General features: G+C 34.9%; 1 protein-coding gene across 7 annotated transcripts in view; it reads left to right on the forward strand.

Annotated features, from left to right (window-relative positions):
• Positions 1-8,089, forward strand: part of SPARC (secreted protein, acidic, cysteine-rich) — a 50,788-nt gene extending 42,699 nt beyond the window's left edge. For 6 of the 7 annotated variants that reach the window (XM_073960625.1, XM_073960623.1, XM_073960622.1 and 3 more), the window contains 4 exons: positions 6,732-6,897; positions 6,971-7,052; positions 7,126-7,736; positions 7,829-8,089. In XM_073960625.1, coding sequence (XP_073816726.1) covers positions 6,736-6,897; positions 6,971-7,052; positions 7,126-7,736; positions 7,829-7,888 — 915 coding nt within the window. In that variant the 5' untranslated portion in view covers positions 6,732-6,735 and the 3' untranslated portion in view covers positions 7,889-8,089. Of the gene's footprint in view, positions 1-6,731; positions 6,898-6,970; positions 7,053-7,125; positions 7,737-7,828 lie in introns of those variants that run through there. The other variant, XR_012409018.1, reaches the window with a different exon arrangement.
• The last annotated feature ends 13,630 nt before the right edge of the window (positions 8,090-21,719 follow it).

Here is a 21,719-nt window from a genome sequence, read left to right on the forward strand (position 1 = left end):
GGTAGTTAAAGACTTCGTCTACCTCGGCACCTCCGTAAACACAACAAACGACATCAGTTCTGAAATAAAAAGAAGAATTGTATTGGCCAACAGATGCTACTTTGGTTTAAGTAAGCAGTTTAAAAACAAAGCCACATCTCGTCAAACAAAAATAACGCTCTACAAAACACTGATACTACCCGTGCTGATGTATGGCTCCGAAGCCTGGGTACTTGCGCAAGCAGACATGGCAGTGCTTGGTGTGTTTGAGAGAAAAAATCTTCGAAAGATCTACGGACCAATCTGCGTTGACGGTGAATATCGACGTCGCATGAACCACGAGCTGTATCTGCTATACAACGACATCAATATAGTTAAACGTATCGAGATGCAGCGATTGCGTTAGCTAGGCCATATCATAAGAATGAGCGATGATGAACCCGCTAAAAAGGCGTATGAATACATGCCACATGGCGGTGCACGCAGAATTGGCAGGCCAAGGAATAGATGGCGCAAACAAGTGGATGATGAGATGAAAAGGCGCGATATTCCAGAGTGCAAATCAACAAATAGAGAGGAATGGAGATCTCTTCTTAGTTCGGCCTATAGAACAAATGTTCTGTAATGGGCCAGCTAAGTAAGTAAGTTTGTGAGATATAACGTACTTAAAAAGTGGTCGAGACTTCGGGCACCGTTGTCTTGAAAATTAATTTGCAAGCCGATGCACTCATAAGTTTAGCAAATATAGCGATTATAAAACAATATGCCCCCGAAATTCATCTACAAATATATAGCATTATAGACCACGGGACATTCCTGAACATTTTCTGAAAATTACATGAAATTAGGTTCAGTGGTTTTGGACAAATAACGTATTGAAAAGAGTGGGCGTGGTCATCAGTTTTTAAGATATGTATAACATATTTAAAAAAGTGGGTGTGGTCCCTTATTTTGGCTCCAAATATGTACACACAACCCCATTGCTTTGCGTGTTACGTGTGCGTCCAAAAATACAAAAACAAAATACATGTATTTTGTTTTTATTTTTTTTAACGCTCACGCAACACGCAAAGTTATATGTTTTGCCCTGACATTAAATTTTCAATAACAACAATGGTATTTTTGTAAATTTGTTATTTGTTGTAAGTCATGCATGTACCTTATATAAATGTACCTTGGGTTGTATAGAGTAGCGGCAAAAAAATTTCAAGTCGATCGGAGCAATATTGGCTGAGATATAATTGAAAGGGAACAATTTATTGTGTTTGTATGAAGCATATACCCCCATTATTATAAGTCTTCTTCTTAGCATTAACTTTTAACCTTAAAATTATAGTTTTAATTCCTCCAAATTGGTTTATTTTGCGTTTTAGAATCCATCCAATAGTAAAAGAACACATATAATAATGGCCCATAAACTTTAAACGCATGTTTCTCGGAATGGCATTTTTGAAGTTGGTGCCAACAATAGCTCAAAAACTAATTGACCGATCTTCATATGATTTGGTGAGCTTATTAAATACATATTGTCTTTGATCGAGACAGATTTAAAAAAATCCGATGTTTTTGTTGAAAAAAAATGTTTTTTTTCTTTAAAATCGAATCTTAGACTTTGACAGTTCACATTTTTTTAATAAATTCTGTTTCGCTAAAAGGTTATAGTATTAGGTTCTTAAAACGCCCACAAAAATATACGAAGATTGGCCCCGCAAAACGCTTTTATAAAATACAATATACAATACAATATTTTTCGACAACAAAAAATCCAAAAGTAGTATAAGATGTGCTCTTTCACATGAAAGAAATAACGAATTATAAAAAATGGTAGTTACTTTGAAAACAAGTACAAGCTTTGCCGACAGAGATATACCCTCAGCCTATGTGAAGGTAGCCTAATAAGAAGATCGATATGGGCCATTTTGGAAGTTAAACTACATTTGGATAAAATATTAGGAGATCTTTGGATACCCTTGGACCAAATTGGTATGCCCGTTTTAGAGATATATTGCGTACCATTTTAGTGACATTTTTTAACTTTTGTGGGGGAGGTACACGAAGGAGTGGGCCTATATGGCTCACCTTCGAACTTAAACCAAGTTTCGACAAAATATTACGAAGGCCAAACTTTGGACCGAACCGGCTGTTCCGTTCGGCTTACCGTCCGCTCCAGTTACTGATGTAGTAGGGGGAACTATAGACTTGCCCCTGAAAAAACTTGTTCCGTCGTAATCAGGACAACGAATACAAATTGCTACAACATAAATCAAAGGGATTCAAGAGCAGCTCTTAAACTGCACTTTTCAGAAATTTTGTGTGGGAGGTTTCCGAAGGAGTTGACATATGTATATAGTCTATATTCGAACCTAATCTATGTCTCGTAGAAATATTACGATGTGCACAGTATGGACCAACTCGGTTACTACCTGCGAGAGTTACCGTTCACACCATTTTAGCGAAAAGCTTAGAACTTTTGTGAGGGAGGTACCAGAAGGAGTGGACCGGTTTTCTCAGGGCAAGTCCTTGCCCCTGATGAAATTGGTACCGTCGCACAGTGGTCGAAATCACTGATCTAGCGGCGCGAAATTAATGACTTGGAAACGAATGGAGACATCTTTCTGAAATTTTGCACAAACTCAGTCTGTGTCCGTGGGTAATAATGTACTAAATATGAACAACATCGGCTAATATTTTGGTATAGCCCCCATATAACGGTACCTTCTGATATTCGGTATTTTGAGGATTTAAGCCACTCTTTCCTTCCAAATTAGTTGTAATTTGGTACTTAGGGTTTCTAGTGATCACTAAACCTTTCCACCAAAAATTGTGGACATAGGTCCACGTGTATGTATAGGCCCCTTTTAAGGTACCTCCCGATTTTCAGTATTTTCTGGGTTTAAGGCTAAATTTCCCTGCCAAATTAGGTGTAATTTGGTATTTGGGGTTCCCATTCTACACCAAACATTGTGGACATGGGTCTACGTTTTGATATTGTCCCCATATAACGGTACCTCCCAATATTCGGAATTTTTATAATTTTGTCTACATTTTCGTTGGTTATACATCTTCTCCACCAAAAATTGTGAACATTGGTCTACATTTTGATATAGCCCCCATATAGCTGTACCGACAGATTTTGGGTATTTTGAGGATTTAAGCTATTTTTCAAGACCATTTATCAACAAGATTTGCAGCTATTTGCAGCTGAATTTTGGTTATTCGGAATCTAGGGAGTCCAATTTAATTATTAAAAAATAACTGGAGCGAACCTGTGTGGACATTTGTAGTTACGCTCCATCCAACAAAAGTATATTGCACTAAAAACATACAAAAAATAATAATTTTTGAAAATTTATTGCTTTATAACTATGTAACTTTAGGCCCCAAACATTTTATTTTAATTTAACTTAAACCCTCCCCTATCAATAAAAAATAAACTTTGTTTAGTTTTATTACGAATTTATTTAACAATTAAACAAATATGAGATCAGGTTTTTAGCAACAATTTTATTAAAATCTGATCCGTCAAAATATCTTGCACTTGACACTGAATAACTGAGTGAATATTTACAACAACAAAAAAGTAAAAACAAAATCTTAGTCAGCAGAGTGTCTGTAATCGATATAATGGAAAACATTTCGCAATTTTATACTTTGATTTTTTTTACTTTCGCGCCGCTAGATCAATGGTTTCGACCAGTGTGCGTCATATGGAGGGTAGTGAATGCAAGTTGTTGCAACAAAAATCAAAGCGATTCGAGAGCATGTCCTAAACTGAACTTTTCCGAAATTTTGTGTGGGAGGTACCCGAAGGAGTGGACCGATTGAGTCCATATTGGAACCTCATCTAAGTCTGGTAGAAATTTTACGATGTGCAAAGTATGGACCAAATCGGTTACTTCCTCCCTACAAGAGTTATCGTGCGCACAAATTTTCCGAACATTTTCGAACTTTTGTGGGGGATGTACCGGAAGGAGTGGACCGAAATAACCCATCTTCGAACTTAAACTAAGTTTGGACAAAATATTACGAAAGCCAAATTTTGGACCGAATTCGAATATTGTGTTTGTCGTCCTCTCCTTCCGTTACCTCCCACTCTAAAGACCTAAAATATTCGCTAACATGGTGCAAACTTTTGATTTCGTAATATTTTCTCCAAACTTCGTTTATGTTCGAAAATGAACTGTTCGAACTATTATTATGAATGCAAACTTCCCGTGAGTTTCGTCTTTTTGTCGTTTCAACTTAAAGGAGAAAGTGAGACAACTATCGGTGAGTTGATATTTATGATTGGGCTGTATATCTTTGTCGGCAAAGCAAACTGATACGTTTTTACTTCTATTTCCCAACTTATAGTACGTTTACTAGGCCGGGGCGATTTGAAAACCTTAATGGGCCCTTCGCGTTTCTGATTCCTGGGGTTGAACTGAGCAAAAAAGTCTACTGGACCATATGTCTACGATGAAAATCGAGCCTCCCGATTTTGACTTTAAGTTTTTTATTGACGTTTTTTGGATATTTTGGCATATAACAGCCAAACCATTGGGATTTTCGATCCAACACAAAGACAACCATTGTAGCCAAGACAGTAATTGAAAACTCTCTAATACATCGCAAAAGCATTGGAAAGCTCCTTCAGGCAGTTTTGGCCTTAAGAATGTGCAAACTTTTCGGAAAATGTCGATTACTGACATTGTGCTACAAAATTTGACCCGAAAAATATTCAAGTGTTCTGATGCAAAATTATATCGTGTTGGGATCCATGGACAACGACAATGCCTTTATTTCGTTTGGGTCACTTCGTTTTATTTTTTTATAACGGTAAAAGTAGTGAAAATCTGGGTTTCTTACATTTTCAAATTTAAACGGGCATATCTTATTTTTTCCACAACGGATTTCTTTTGATCCTTCTTCCTTTTAAAGGGGTGAATAATGTCTTTTGAATAAGCTATTATTGTTTTAATCGGTTAACAAATGGCTAAGTTATAGTGGTTTATGTCTGAAAACCTCCACAAAAAACCTATAAAGGAATTTCTCATAATTTTCAAAATAAATATTGAACAAAACAAAAAAACATTATATATTTGAAAATTATGAGAAATTCCTTTATAGGTTTTTTGTGGGGTTTTTCAGACATAAACCACTATAACTTAGCCATTTGTTAACCGATTTAAAACAATAATAGCTTATTCAAAAGACATTATTCACCCCTTTAAAAGGAAGAAGGATCAAAAGAAATCCGTTGTGGAAAAAATGAGATATGCCCGTTTAAATTTGAAAATGTAAGAAACCCAGATTTTCACTACTTTTACCGTTATAAAAAAATAAAACGAAGTGACCCAAACGAAATAAAGGCATTGTCGTTGTCCATGGATCCCAACACGATATAATTTTGCATCAGAACACTTGAATATTTTTCGGGCCAAATTTTGTAGCACAATGTCATTAATCGACATTTTCCGAAAAGTTTGCACATTCTTAAGGCCAAAACTGCCTGAAGGAGCTTTCCAATGCTTTTGCGATGTATTAGAGAGTTTTCAATTACTGTCTTGGCTACAATGTTTGTCTTTGTGTTGGATCGAAAATCCCAATGGTTTGGCTGTTATATGCCAAAATATCCAAAAAACGTCAATAAAAAACTTAAAGTCAAAATCGGGAGGCTCGATTTTCATCGTAGACATATGGTCCAGTAGACTTTTTTGCTCAGTTCAACCCCAGAAATCAGAAACGCGAAGGGCCCATTAAGGTTTTTTTGCTTCCACACAAATCGCCCCACCCTAACGTTTACATATAACCGGATTTAACAACCGGATTTTAGTACATATATGACATTTTGACGTATACTACTTTTTATACGTTTTATGTTGGTATAACACTTTTTCTCCGTTTACAACATTTTGCCTCTGATGTGTATGTAACTATCAAAATTAATCATTTCCACAGATCATATCTTGTGGGTGTGTCACCGTCGCGCAATGGTTTTTATGCACACCTGCCTTGCGTGCTGGTGACATCAAATTTTCAAGAGTGGCAAAAACACCCTTCTCTGCAAGTGGCGTCTTAAGACACGCCGTTCGAACTCCGTAGTAAACAGTAGGTCTCGTACCATTGAACTAATAGTTCTGTTTGATAACCCACAAATTTGTATAAATTTGTACAAACTTGTGCAAAATGCTGTTCGACAATAAATTTATTCCGTAAAAGAGAACTGAGAAGTATTGCAAGTAATTGCAAGAACTTGCAAATACTTTTTGCTTGCGAAGTTATCGAACAGACCTAATATCAATCAGGGAGAGAAGTCTCCCTTGTCACTTCTGTGATGTTTGTTATACATACATTAATTATACATATCTTCTGAAGCAATGGACCCCTTGCTTTAAAATGATGCAATTAATTTTATCTTGATTATTTTCTATTCATTCTACGTAACATTTAATAGGAGAGTACTATACATAGCCTAAACTATGTACATATGTGTTATCAATTTTAAAGTATATTTTGAAATATTCTCTAAAATATCATAAGGTCATCATCATCTAGTATAATTCTAGAATTTCCTTTCCCTACCATTTACAAATACAAAGTAGATCGAACACAAAGCCTAATCTCAAAAAAAAAAAAAAAAAAAAAGAGAAGAGAGAGCGGTAGAAATGGATTCTCATTCTTATCAGCACTTTTTTCAACCCAAGATTACATTTTAAGACTGGCATAGAGGGACAAAAATAATTTCATGTTTATTAAATTTTCAATTTCAGAAGCATGAAGTGGTCTCTGCTCTTGTTATTGGGCTTGGTGGCCCTTGCACATGTACGTGCCGAAGGTGAGGAACTGGATAATGAGGATTTGTTGGAGGAATTGCTCGATATGGAATTGGATGAAAGTGAAGAAGAGTTGTTGAGGCAATTGGAAGAAAAGAATTTGGTAAGCTGTGGTGGTAATTGTAGTTGGAATGTCAAAAAGTGTTATTAACATTTTTTATTTTTTCCCCCGCTAGAACAAAGATGTAGAACGTGAAAATGAAATCGCTTCCAAATTGGCTGCTGAAACCAACAACATTTTGAATCCTGTCATGGAAAGTGCGTATTAGTTATTCCCTCTTTAAATTTTCGTATACACATTTAATAACAAAACTGTATACTCTTTTTTTAGTTGATCCTTGTGAAAAAATGCACTGTGGTGCTGGCCGTGTTTGCCAATTGGAAGGTGTTACTGCCAAGTGTATTTGCATTCCTGAATGCCCAAATGAAGTTGATGCACGTCGTCGCGTTTGCACCAACAAAAACGAAACCTGGCCTTCGGATTGTTCCGTCTACCAACAACGTTGTTTGTGTGACACCAAAGATCCTGGTTGCTTGAATCCCGAAAATACTCACTTGCACATTGACTACTATGGTGAATGTCACGAATTGAAGGAATGTACCGAAGAGGAAATGAAAGATTTCCCCAGACGTGTACGTGATTGGCTCTTTAACGTTATGCGTGATTTGGCTGAACGTGATGAACTTACCGAACATTATATGCAAATGGAATTGGAAGCTGAAACCAATATGACACGTCGTTGGGCCAATGCTGCCGTCTGGAAATGGTGTGATTTGGATGGTGACACAGATCGTTCTGTATCCCGTCACGAACTTTTCCCCATTCGTGCTCCTCTCATGAGTTTGGAACACTGCATTGCTCCCTTCCTGGAATCTTGTGATCCCAACAATGATCATCGTATCACCTTGGTTGAATGGGGTGCTTGTCTTGGTTTGGATCCCGTAAGTTTATTGTTTCATATATACTCATTTTCAATGTTTTCTAATCAATAATTCATATTTTCTTTCTCCCTCTCTTCCAATTCTTATCACAGTCTGACCTCAATGAACGTTGTGATGATATTCAAAAAACTGTGCCTCATTTATTGGGTTAAGTGTTTGTTGTGTGTCATCATGCGGCGACAACGGAAGTTGTACAATCACTACTTTGTATTCTAAGAACAACAAAAAAAAAACTAATCAACGAGATTTGTGAACATATCTGTACACAAACAATGTTCAATGCCAAATATTTTTTTGTAATACTTATTTCAAATAAAACATAAATATATGTGTAGTCTTTTTTGTATAACAAATAGTTTCATATGTTTTTTTATTAGCACCCTATTCTGTTATTCATCGACTGAAAAGTTGTTAAAATTTATATTGTTTTTGTAACAACTATAAAACAAACAAATGATTTTTTTGTTAAATAAACAAGGAGTAAAATAGTTAAAAAGACACTGAATAGGGGGCAGCCCCTAAGAGGACAAAAAAAATGGAGATTTTCATGGAGCAGCTAAAGAGGATAGAAAGTAAACTGTAACTAAGTATAAATCTACTTATTGATTTTGTTGTGTAGTGTTTCTTTTTTGTTTTCAATAAATAATACAAACGTCTATTTTTAAGGAGTTATATAGTAAACATCAATTTTAGTGCAACTAAAGAGGGTAGTAAATTTAGACTTATTAGAACAATTTTAAGAAAAGGGTCTGAATAGGTCTGCTAATGTGGGGGAAATTTAGGGGAAAACAATGTACAATATTATCAACATCCTGTTATAAGAAAAGAGGTAGATAAAAATAAAAAAATAAAATACAGAACCCTGGTGTTTCCGGAATTCATATAATTATAGATGGGATTCTACCCGGTATTTACCCAAAACATGGGTAAAATACCTGGTAAATACCATTTAAATACCTTTTCAGGGTGTTTATTTGGGTATTTAAAAAAAAATATAAAAAACAAAATTGAGATTTTTTAGTTGTCAATTGGCTGAAAAATAATTTCAAATAAAAGAACCGCTAAAAAATTATTGTGCTTGTAATACAATAATCTGTGGATAAGGTATGCGTTAATATCTGAAGACCGTTAAAAATGGAACAATAAAATTTAATCGTTTTAAAGATGAGAAGACCTAAAAATGAACGAATATGGAAGCATTTTGCAACAAATCCAAGCAACTCAAAGGCAGTTATTGCAACACAGTTTATAAATTTCCAAATGTTAATAAAATGGCAAAACATTTGGTCAACTGCGTCAAGTGCCCAATTACGTTAAGAAGTGAAGTAAGTGCAATGATTCCAAGTGAACAGAACACCCAATTGCAAAATTCGAACCACTACAGTGATGTTTTAAGCGCATCAACTCTTTTTCTACCATCAAACTCGAGCCTCAAAACATGCGATGAATACAAAGAGAGCCTTCAAGAGAAACTTGCCAGAGCAATTATTGTATCTGGAGCTCCTTTTTTAATGGTTGAATCCTTCATTTAAGTTACCAAACAGACAGACAATTTCCAGCAAGTACTTGAACAAGATATATGATGAAACTTCGAAAAACATTACTGAGCAAGTGAAGGCAGCAAGTTACATGCATCTGCAGTGTGACGGTTGGAGCAATCTGCGCAGTGAAGGTGTAATCAACTTTTTAATCCCGAAGCCCGAGATGGTGTTTGTCCGAAGCTTGGCAACTGAAAACAACAAGCACACCTCTGCATATATCGCCCAAGAGATTAATAAAGTAATGAATGTATAGGGTGAGCACAAGTTTATAGCTCTCACCAAAAGGTATATCCTCAAGTAGTACCACTAGGATGTGTAGCCCATTGCCTTAATTTGCTTAGCGAAGACTTTTTAAAATGTCCCACTCTCTTTTTTACAAAACGCCAACAACAATAATAGGCATCAGCACGGCCTTGTTGACCAATGCGTAATGCAAAAACAACTTTCTTGTTGTTTTTACCCCCGCTTATTGAAGCAACATTCCTATGTTCGTATTCTTTGCGAAGCAAAGACGACATAAAAACAGTGGTGGATATAAAATTCTTTAGTTCGACTCAAATTGTAGGGTAAACAGCTTTACGGCCATACAGCAAATTTCTCATTTTGTTTAATTTGCTAGATGGCTTTATTGACCTGTTTATCGATACAGAGTCGGCGAAAAAGGGAACTGATGAAGTTGTTTGGTGACAACTGAAACTATAGTATTCCCTACCCTTCGCCCGCAACTAATCAATTTCATATCCACTTTAAAATATTTTGTTGTTATTCAAACAATTGAATTACAACAAAATATGGACTCAAGCTGAAATAAACACAAAGATGTAAAATTCTGCAGTCCAACAATAAAAAAAGCCAACAGTTATTGAAATAATCAAAACTATTAAATACAGTAAGGTCCTCTCGTGGACATTTGCTAAGATCTGTAGAGAAAAAGGATCAGGAGTAGCAGCTAAAACTCCTAGTTAAAACCAGATGAGGCCGTTATTCTACTTCGTTAAAAAGCTTAGTGAACAGTAAAGTATCCCTTCAAGCCTTGGCTGTCCATGAAAAAATAACTCTGAGTCCAACAACAAAATCATTGTTACTCTCGGAAGATTTTTGGAACACGTTAGATATCAATTTACAACTGTTCCAACCTATGACTGAATGGACAACCTTTTTCGAATCAAATCAACACAGTATACATCGAGTGAATTTTGCATTTAAAGACATTCGCAATAAGCTGCAAAGTACATTAACAGCAACAAACGAAATTAATGATGAGGAAAAAAAGAAATATTTTCGTCCTTTGACAAGAGGATGAAAAATCGATTAAACCCATACATTTGACAGCAAGTGTACTTGACATCAATAGCGTTGGGCATGATTTAAATTGATCTGAATTTTTAATCGCAATGGAATTTATTCATGATATGGGCTTGAAATTTAATGTAAATGTAATGACGGATCTAGCAAACTATAAAGCTAGAGAGGATCTATGGTCAAAAGATTTTGTATGGAGCTGCGTACAAGAAATATCTCCTACTACATGGTGGAACAGTGTTTGCGTCACAAAAGAACTTAGCAGGATAGCGGTTCGTATTTTGGCTGCTCCATGCACATCAGCGGCCACAGAACGGTCATTCAGCACTCAAAGTTTCATCCATGGTACAATAATTCATAGGTAGGCCAGGTATGAGAATCGCCAAAAAAATACAACCCTGTCGCTATGGCTTAAAACGTCAAAATTGTTTTGATGAATGATAACGGATGAGTAAACAAAGAAGAAGAAGAACGAAATGTTGAAATGAAAACAAAACAGAGTTGAATTTTTTGATCAATAATAAATATCAACTCTGCATGTCAACACGGTTTTGACAGATTAAGCCATAACAAAAAAAAATGTAATCAGCTGTTAGCTGTGGCCTACCTAAGAATTATTGTACCATGGTTTCATCCACTCCAAAAAGAGAAACATATTAAGTGCAGATACTGCTGCAAAAGTATGTTTCATATCTCACAATTGGAATCTCTGTAATAGAGCAAAAAATCCAAGGTGTAATTTCCAGAAAAATATATGCCTGCGGAGGAAACTTAAATTTGTCTCCATTATTGGAAAAAACACCATCCACGTCCAGTGGTATTAAACCCTCTACGCCTAACTCTTCCATAATTTGTATTACCACGTCCAGTGGTATTACACACTCTACGCCTAATGCCAAGTTTACACTTGCGCTCTAAAATCCACAGGATTTCACGAAATCCTGAAATACACCCCGGTGTTTACACTTATTTTTTTGTTGATTTCAAGCATATCACAATAATCAAGGTAGATGCAAATGCGCAGCTGATTAAACATGAATTTTCGAAAAAAGTTGTTGTAAATTGAATTAATAATCAAAAATTTACGACAATATAGAACTTTACTGCTTTATTTCGAAAATGATCGTAAAATTATCTATATATCGTATTAATTGTTTATAATACTAAGGAATTTAAAACTAAAAAATGATTTTATCGTTGAGACATTATAAGGTTTGTCCTTTTACGTACTGAACTTTACTGAACATTGTTTCTTCAGTAATGTTTAGCAACATTTCAATTATACAATTGTCAAAACTTTACTGAAGAAAAAATGTTCAGTAAAGTTCAGTACGTAAAAAGACAAACCAATTATAATAAATTTTGATACATAAAAGTTGTGTTCAGAAACTGCAAAATATTACTACTTGCAGTATTTTCCCCGTTTAGTGCTAGAAATGCGTTCCAGTACTCCGAAATCTAGCAAGACTTGCACTTGATTTTGAATAAAAGTCTCTTCTCCTGTTCTCTGCTATAAAAATTGGCCAAGTAAAAACTAGCAGCATGTTTTTTGGCATCTGAACACGATGGCCGATACGCTGATTTTGGCATTTTTGCTGGAGTTTTTGCAATTTCCGTAATTTTTTCGTTCCCGTATTTTTTAAGAAATTTGTATGGGGAAGCAATTTTTGACAATTCGGTCTATTTTCTAACATTACGATTGAAAAAAGTACGGGAACACAATGAAAAATAGCATTGTAACAATGTAATTTAATATTTTTTCACGTTTGCTTTGTTACAGAACCTGCAAGAAGCTACTATTTTTTACTACGATAACATTTTTTCCTTTATGTTATCGGAAAAAATAGTAAGAATTAGTAGATTCTTGCAGTTCTGGAACAGACCAGTTGTTTACAAATTTTGATATTAACATATGGTCTGTTCCAGAACCTGCAAGAAGCTACTATTTTTTACTACGATAGCATTTTTCCATTTATGTTATCGGAAAAAATAGTAAAAATTAGTAGATTCTTGCAGTTCTGGAACAGACCAATATTTTGTTTCAGCAATTCGCACATCTACCTTGTTTATTGTGATACGTGAAAAGTGTTGCAACTTTTGGTACTTTTTTAGGCAAAAGCAAGGTTGTATATCATGTGTACTGTGATTTCGATGTTGATTTCGCTGAAATCACGAAATAAGATGATTTCATTTTTGTATGCGAAATCATGATAAATTTTGCATGATTTCGCGCGAAATCACGAAACGCCTTCGAAATCAAAGGGTCTGAATAGGTCTGCTAATGTGGGGGATATTTAGGGGAAAACCATGTACAATATTATCAACATCCTGTTATAAGAAAAGAGGTAGATAAAAATAAAAAAAATACAGAACCCTGGTGTTTCCGGAATTCATATAATTATAGATGGGATTCTACCCGGTATTTACCCAAAACATGGGTAAAATACCTGGTAAATACCATTTAAATGCCTTTTCAGGGTGTTTATTTGGGTATTTAAAAAAATATAAAAAACAAAATTGAGATTTTTTAGTTGTCAATTGGCTGAAAAATAATTTCAAATAAAAGAACCGCTAAAAAATTATTGTGCTTGTAATACAATAATCTGTGGATAAGGTATGCGTTAATATCTGAAGACCGTTAAAAATGGAACAATAAAATTTAATCGTTTTAAAGATGGGAAGACCTAAAAATGAACGAATATGGAAGCATTTTGCAACAAATCCAAGCAACTCAAAGGCAGTTATTGCAACACAGTTTATAAATTTCCAAATGTTAATAAAATGGCAAAACATTTGGTCAACTGCGTCAAGTGCCCAATTACGTTAAGAAGTGAAGTAAGTGCAATGATTCCAAGTGAACAGAACACCCAATTGCAAAATTCGAACCACTACAGTGATGTTTTAAGCGCATCAACTCTTCTTCTACCATCAAACTCGAGCCTCAAAACATGCGTTGAATACAAAGAGAGCCTTCAAGAGAAACTTGCCAGAGCTATTATTGTATCTGGAGCTTCTTTTTTAATGGTTGAATCCTTCATTTAAGTTACCAAACAGACAGACAATTTCCAGCAAGTACTAGAACAAGAGATATGATGAAACTTCGAAAAACATTACTGAGCAAGTGAAGGCAGCAAGTTACATGCATCTGCAGTGTGACGGTTGGAGCAATCTGCGCAGTGAAGGTGTAATCAACTTTTTAATCCCGAAGCCCGAGATGGTGTTTGTCCGAAGCTTGGCAACTGAAAACAACAAGCACACCTCTGCATATATCGCCCAAGAGATTAATAAAGTAATGAATGTATAGGGTGAGCACAAGTTTATAGCTCTCACCAAAAGGTATATCCTCAAGTAGTACCACTAGGATGTGTAGCCCATTGCCTTAATTTGCTTAGCGAAGACTTTTTAAAATGTCCCACTCTCTTTTTTACAAAACGCCAACAACAATAATAGGCATCAGCACGGCCTTGTTGACCAATGCGTAATGCAAAAACAACTTTCTTGTTGTTTTTACCCCCGCTTATTGAAGCAACATTCCTATGTTCGTATTCTTTGCGAAGCAAAGACGACATAAAAACAGTGGTGGATATAAAATTCTTTAGTTCGACTCAAATTGTAGGGTAAACAGCTTTACGGCCATACAGCAAATTTCTCATTTTGTTTAATTTGCTAGATGGCTTTATTGACCTGTTTATCGATACAGAGTCGGCGAAAAAGGGAACTGATGAAGTTGTTTGGTGACAACTGAAACTATAGTATTCCCTACCCTTCGCCCGCAACTAATCAATTTCATATCCACTTTAAAATATTTTGTTGTTATTCAAACAATTGAATTACAACAAAATATGGACTCAAGCTGAAATAAACACAAAGATGTAAAATTCTGCAGTCCAACAATAAAAAAAGCCAACAGTTATTGAAATAATCAAAACTATTAAATACAGTAAGGTCCTCTCGTGGACATTTGCTAAGATCTGTAGAGAAAAAGGATCAGGAGTAGCAGCTAAAACTCCTAGTTAAAACCAGATGAGGCCGTTATTCTACTTCGTTAAAAAGCTTAGTGAACAGTAAAGTATCCCTTCAAGCCTTGGCTGTCCATGAAAAAATAACTCTGAGTCCAACAACAAAATCATTGTTACTCTCGGAAGATTTTTGGAACACGTTAGATATCAATTTACAACTGTTCCAACCTATGACTGAATGGACAACCTTTTTCGAATCAAATCAACACAGTATACATCGAGTGAATTTTGCATTTAAAGACATTCGCAATAAGCTGCAAAGTACATTAACAGCAACAAACGAAATTAATGATGAGGAAAAAAAGAAATATTTTCGTCCTTTGACAAGAGGATGAAAAATCGATTAAACCCATACATTTGACAGCAAGTGTACTTGACATCAATAGCGTTGGGCATGATTTAAATTGATCTGAATTTTTAATCGCAATGGAATTTATTCATGATATGGGCTTGAAATTTAATGTAAATGTAATGACGGATCTAGCAAACTATAAAGCTAGAGAGGATCTATGGTCAAAAGATTTTGTATGGAGCTGCGTACAAGAAATATCTCCTACTACATGGTGGAACAGTGTTTGCGTCACAAAAGAACTTAGCAGGATAGCGGTTCGTATTTTGGCTGCTCCATGCACATCAGCGGCCACAGAACGGTCATTCAGCACTCAAAGTTTCATCCATGGTACAATAATTCATAGGTAGGCCAGGTATGAGAATCGCCAAAAAAATACAACCCTGTCGCTATGGCTTAAAACGTCAAAATTGTTTTGATGAATGATAACGGATGAGTAAACAAAGAAGAAGAAGAACGAAATGTTGAAATGAAAACAAAACAGAGTTGAATTTTTTGATCAATAATAAATATCAACTCTGCATGTCAACACGGTTTTGACAGATTAAGCCATAACAAAAAAAAATGTAATCAGCTGTTAGCTGTGGCCTACCTAAGAATTATTGTACCATGGTTTCATCCACTCCAAAAAGAGAAACATATTAAGTGCAGATACTGCTGCAAAAGTATGTTTCATATCTCACAATTGGAATCTCTGTAATAGAGCAAAAAATCCAAGGTGTAATTTCCAGAAAAATATATGCCTGCGGAGGAAACTTAAATTTGTCTCCATTATTGGAAAAAACACCATCCACGTCCAGTGGTATTAAACCCTCTACGCCTAACTCTTCCATAATTTGTATTACCACGTCCAGTGGTATTACACACTCTACGCCTAATGCCAAGTTTACACTTGCGCTCTAAAATCCACAGGATTTCACGAAATCCTGAAATACACCCCGGTGTTTACACTTATTTTTTTGTTGATTTCAAGCATATCACAATAATCAAGGTAGATGCAAATGCGCAGCTGATTAAACATGAATTTTCGAAAAAAGTTGTTGTAAATTGAATTAATAATCAAAAATTTACGACAATATAGAACTTTACTGCTTTATTTCGAAAATGATCGTAAAATTATCTATATATCGTATTAATTGTTTATAATACTAAGGAATTTAAAACTAAAAAATGATTTTATCGTTGAGACATTATAAGGTTTGTCCTTTTACGTACTGAACTTTACTGAACATTGTTTCTTCAGTAATGTTTAGCAACATTTCAATTATACAATTGTCAAAACTTTACTGAAGAAAAAATGTTCAGTAAAGTTCAGTACGTAAAAAGACAAACCAATTATAATAAATTTTGATACATAAAAGTTGTGTTCAGAAACTGCAAAATATTACTACTTGCAGTATTTTCCCCGTTTAGTGCTAGAAATGCGTTCCAGTACTCCGAAATCTAGCAAGACTTGCACTTGATTTTGAATAAAAGTCTCTTCTCCTGTTCTCTGCTATAAAAATTGGCCAAGTAAAAACTAGCAGCATGTTTTTTGGCATCTGAACACGATGGCCGATACGCTGATTTTGGCATTTTTGCTGGAGTTTTTGCAATTTCCGTAATTTTTTCGTTCCCGTATTTTTTAAGAAATTTGTATGGGGAAGCAATTTTTGACAATTCGGTCTATTTTCTAACATTACGATTGAAAAAAGTACGGGAACACAATGAAAAATAGCATTGTAACAATGTAATTTAATATTTTTTCACGTTTGCTTTGTTACAGAACCTGCAAGAAGCTACTATTTTTTACTACGATAACATTTTTTCCTTTATGTTATCGGAAAAAATAGTAAGAATTAGTAGATTCTTGCAGTTCTGGAACAGACCAGTTGTTTACAAATTTTGATATTAACATATGGTCTGTTCCAGAACCTGCAAGAAGCTACTATTTTTTACTACGATAGCATTTTTCCATTTATGTTATCGGAAAAAATAGTAAAAATTAGTAGATTCTTGCAGTTCTGGAACAGACCAATATTTTGTTTCAGCAATTCGCACATCTACCTTGTTTATTGTGATACGTGAAAAGTGTTGCAACTTTTGGTACTTTTTTAGGCAAAAGCAAGGTTGTATATCATGTGTACTGTGATTTCGATGTTGATTTCGCTGAAATCACGAAATAAGATGATTTCATTTTTGTATGCGAAATCATGATAAATTTTGCATGATTTCGCGCGAAATCACGAAACGCCTTCGAAATCACGAAAAGACGCCGAATGTAAACCAAACATAACTCTTCCATAATTTGTATTTGGAGTGAAACTGATAGTGACAGTGATGTTATGATCTAATATTGCAAACATAATGTCTTTAAATAATATGTTTACTTGTTAATTTTAACTTGTTCTTTATGGTGTTTAACTGTACATTAATAAAATTTATTATAAAATGGACCATATAATACTTCATACTGCATTTTGTCCCAAATTTCTTATTTAATAGTTTTTACCCACAATTTGGGTAAATACCTGGGTATTTACCCATTTTTACCCAATATATCCAAATTAATGGGTATTTACCCATTTCCCATCTCTACATATAACACTGTGCAACATTTTTAAGGTCATCTTGTGCAAACAATTCGAACTGAGGATTTTTTGCAAGTACAGACCCAAACGACAAGAAACCCTAGTCGGGTTTGTTATGTCAGATCCAGCTCGGATTTTATAGCCCCATCTAAACAAGGTTAAATTTTGAGTTTTTAAAGAAATTCGGGGCTATATCTCTGAAACCAATGCGAATCTTCTTTTAAACTCTGTAGTAAATTTGTAGATAAGGACAAGAATAAAATATTTGGAGAAATAATGAACTCGAAAAACTACATTTATTGCCTCAAATTTCAAAATATATGCAAAAATGTCACAATTTTTATACATTTCTCATCGTATATCCAAAACCGTTAATTTTTTCTGAATATTTTCTTTTGGAAAAATATTCACTGGAATGTAATACACAACTCTTCAAACATGTCACTGTTGTAAAATGCCTCTATGCCGTTGTTTTCAGTACATTTTTCAACGACGATTTAAGAAAAATGTCAATAATGTAGTGAAATCCGAAATGCGAGAATAAACTGTTGGTGTGAACTGTGTTTGAAATACGTGTTGTAAAAGATATGATGCAAAATACCGCTGAAACAACATGAAAGCTCTGTTCCTTTACGTGCAAGAATCTTCAAGTTTTACCACTTTTTACTCGAAAAGCGTTCCTTTACTCAGTTACCATACAATTCATATTGTATCAGTTTACAACTTTTGCTACTTTTGCCAGTTTTACCATTTTCAAAAGTAAAGGAACAGACCAGAAGTAAGCATTTTAGAGTAAGCATTTTAGAATGTAAGTAAGCCTTTTAGAATGTTCTAAAGAATTGTCGAGAACTTTATTTGGAAGATTTTTGCAAAAGGTTACTTCGTTCAACTCCCAATAGTTTAGCCGATACTGACCAGAATTTCAGCAATTATGTAAAATTGTCTATATTTTATAGATTTTGATGCCCTAGATGGAGTTTTTCTTACGTGGTTTTTTAAAAGATAAGTTCTACTAGTTTAGGGCTACAATATTGCTAAAGACAGCAAGGCCAAATTCCTATTCGTTTCAGAGATAAAGGCCTGATAAATGCAAAAAAGTGTAGATTTAGCCCGGTTTAGATGAGGCCATAAAATCCGAACTGGATCTGACAGGACAAAACCCTACTAAGGTTTTTGTAGTCTAATGGGTCGATTCCGTATTGCGAGGCGAGTCATGTCGCGTCGTCTATCGTCTCTGTGACAAAATTTAAAAAATGCACTACGTAAAGCGATAGAAGATAATCGTCGATAACAAGTTATCGGTGATGTAGCGGAGCGTTTTTTGTTTTGATTTCAATAAATTAGAAAAAATATCAGAACAAGTTGTACACAAAAGTTATAGTTATATAAAAAAAAAAGTTATAGTTTTCTAAAATGATAAGCTCAGTGGAACTATTTTTTGGTGATAGTGAAGAAGTTATAGTCAACGTAACATCTATCAGACGACACTTAAGAGATAAATCTAATCCTTGAGAATTGCCATCAGTATTGTGAGTTTGTTTGGTTTCCAACATTCATGAAAATACTTGTTAATTTTTTAGGTTTAAAGCCTATTTCGCAATGAAAAAGACGCTGTTACCCAGCAAAAATTTGGATCCGGTAGTCATTACGTAATCCTTTACAAAGTAATGTAAACAAGCTTCTTTTACAAGTAATCTGAAAAGTAATGGGTTACTTCTTAAAAAATTTACAAGGTAAACCTACTTACTTTACTCCTCACTAAGTAATGACGACGGTGGCACAGTGAGATTGTGTCCGACTATTAATCCTAGGGTTGTGTGTTCAACGCTCACCGTCGGCACGCGAGTTTTTTTTAATTAAAAAATTACAGTTCGTGGTACACATGTGCACTGCACATTTAAGTTCTTAAGCAACCCTTAATATTCGTGTTCGTGGCATAGTGTGTAGTGTCTTTGGCTAGAAATCAGAGCGTTCGTGGGTTCAATTCGGGCAGACAGCGAAATAAAATAAAGTAAAATAAAAGTAAGATGTGTGATGAAATTAAAAACAAATTCTCTACATCAACTGGTCTAAAAATAGAATTTTTTCACCTTACTTTTCAACTTCTAGTGGCCACAGAATAACTAGTTATTCTAGTGGTCATAAAATAACTACAAAATGAGTGCGACATGCCCTTGTAAAAATAATGGGGAAGAAATGGGGTTTGAGAGTAGTTACGGCTGCCAAAAATCCCTTACGAAACCCATGATTTTGGGAGGACTTTTTTTTGCTGGGTATTTAAATAGTAGAGTCATTAAAAAATGGCTTTAAAAAACCTACAGATCAACAGCAATACAGCCACTTCTTAAGTGTGTGCTGCTTTAAGATTTTTTGCAGAAGCAAGCTTTCAAAAATCCCATGACGTTGCGGTTTGCTCCTTAAGAATGTGGATCTTTTGGTCTTGCGGTTTATTTCGTTTCCTGCGAGTGGAGAATACGTTGTCAATCTCTACTTCATTTTGAGGTCTTTCATTTTCCACTTCAGCAGATTGTCCAATTTCATTGTTATTATCATCCCATCTCCCTTCAATTCCGTAGATTGCACCTGCAGGATTTGAAAGCATATTAATTTGCAGTAAGTCTGCTACCGCTTGCTTCATTGACGACAAATATATTTCTTGTGATGGTCCACCTCCTGTAGCTGTTATCTTCTTATTTTGAGACATTTTTTTCTTTAGTTTGGATTTAAAATGAGTCCACACTCTGTGCCATTCATCTGGTGTACGGGTTGGTGGACCACAAATATTTAATAGCTCCGCAACATCCTTCCACACCTCATCAAAAGTGGCTTTCGTTTCGCCAAAAAGTCTGACTCCACGAGCTTTGGGTGGGCTTCCATTTTTTCAACCAGCATTTCAAATTGCTGTCTTTTAGTAATTTTCACCATTATAAGTACTGAAACACCAAAAACGTACAGTGAGTGTCAAAAATATTCGGTTTTTAATTTCACCAACAATAACACCTCAGTATTTTAGAGCCCATGCCCAATATCCAAAAACCCAAATACTTAAAAAAATGTTGGTCCTGTGGCAATTAAAAAGTGTATTTTACATGGATCCATGGCAACCCTATAAGCGAGAATAACAAGGAAAACGTTGTTAACCCTGTTTTCGATGCGTCAAAAATATTCGGTTTTTGTAACTTTTGTTAAATATTCTGCCAAAAACAGGTCATTATCGAACTTTTTCTGCAATATTAGTATACATTTTAATAATTGCGAACAGAATCTTTGCTCCTGTGTGCAAAAATATTATATCTTATAGCAAATTATTAAAATTTAGCGCTAAGGAAAAACGCTATCCCAGAAAAGAGAAATATTTCATTATAAAAACAGCGGAAATAAAAGGAAATTTTGCTTATTTTTTGAATATTGAGTCGAATATAGTTGAAATAAATTGCAAAAGTCACGAAAATATAGAAATAATCGATTTCGTGCATCACATAAGCCAGCCAAAACCAAGAACTGGGAGGGAAGGTAGAGGAATCTCCTGAAAAATTACGACTAAACCGCCCTAATTTTCTTGAAATTGATCACTGAGTGCTAAATGACTTTCAGAAGATAGAAAATATGCACTTACATTACAAACAAATCGTAGGGAAAAGCCTTTTATGGCCTTGTAACACATCATAAGTCATTGATAAATACATGTCTCCTAGAAGCTCCTTTGTACTTTTTGTGTTGGAGTACACAGAATGGCCGGAAACTTGGTGGTATTCTGATTTTCCTGCTTAGTCATTAAAAACTAACTCCGATTCACCAAGTGTCTGATGTACATCAAGTTTTGAAGGTACATCAAGGCGAAACTTGAACTAGATTTTTGGTTACGTAAATAAGCCGATGGTTTGTGAGTAGGGATAGGTAATGGAAAGCAATAAACGATTTTTCGATTTTGGTCTAAAACTAAAAATGCGATTTTTCGGTCTGTCGATTATTTCACTTGTCATAAAACTCGACTTTCGACTTTTTCATAACCGCAGAAAATCGATTATGATCGATTATTCGTCGATTTTCGAGTTTTCTTTTGAAAATGTGAAACCGCCAAAACTGTAAAACCGCCAAGTCAGCAATCAATGGACAAACTCGAAAATCGATCACAAGATAATCGATTATGCGATTTTCCATCCAGCCAAAAGTCGACCACGATTTTTAGACTTTTAACTGCA

Source organism: Musca autumnalis, unplaced genomic scaffold (genome assembly GCF_047663935.1).
Source record: "Musca autumnalis isolate F117 unplaced genomic scaffold, ASM4766393v1 scaffold_1, whole genome shotgun sequence".
In the NCBI taxonomy this organism is placed as follows: domain Eukaryota; kingdom Metazoa; phylum Arthropoda; class Insecta; order Diptera; family Muscidae; genus Musca; species Musca autumnalis.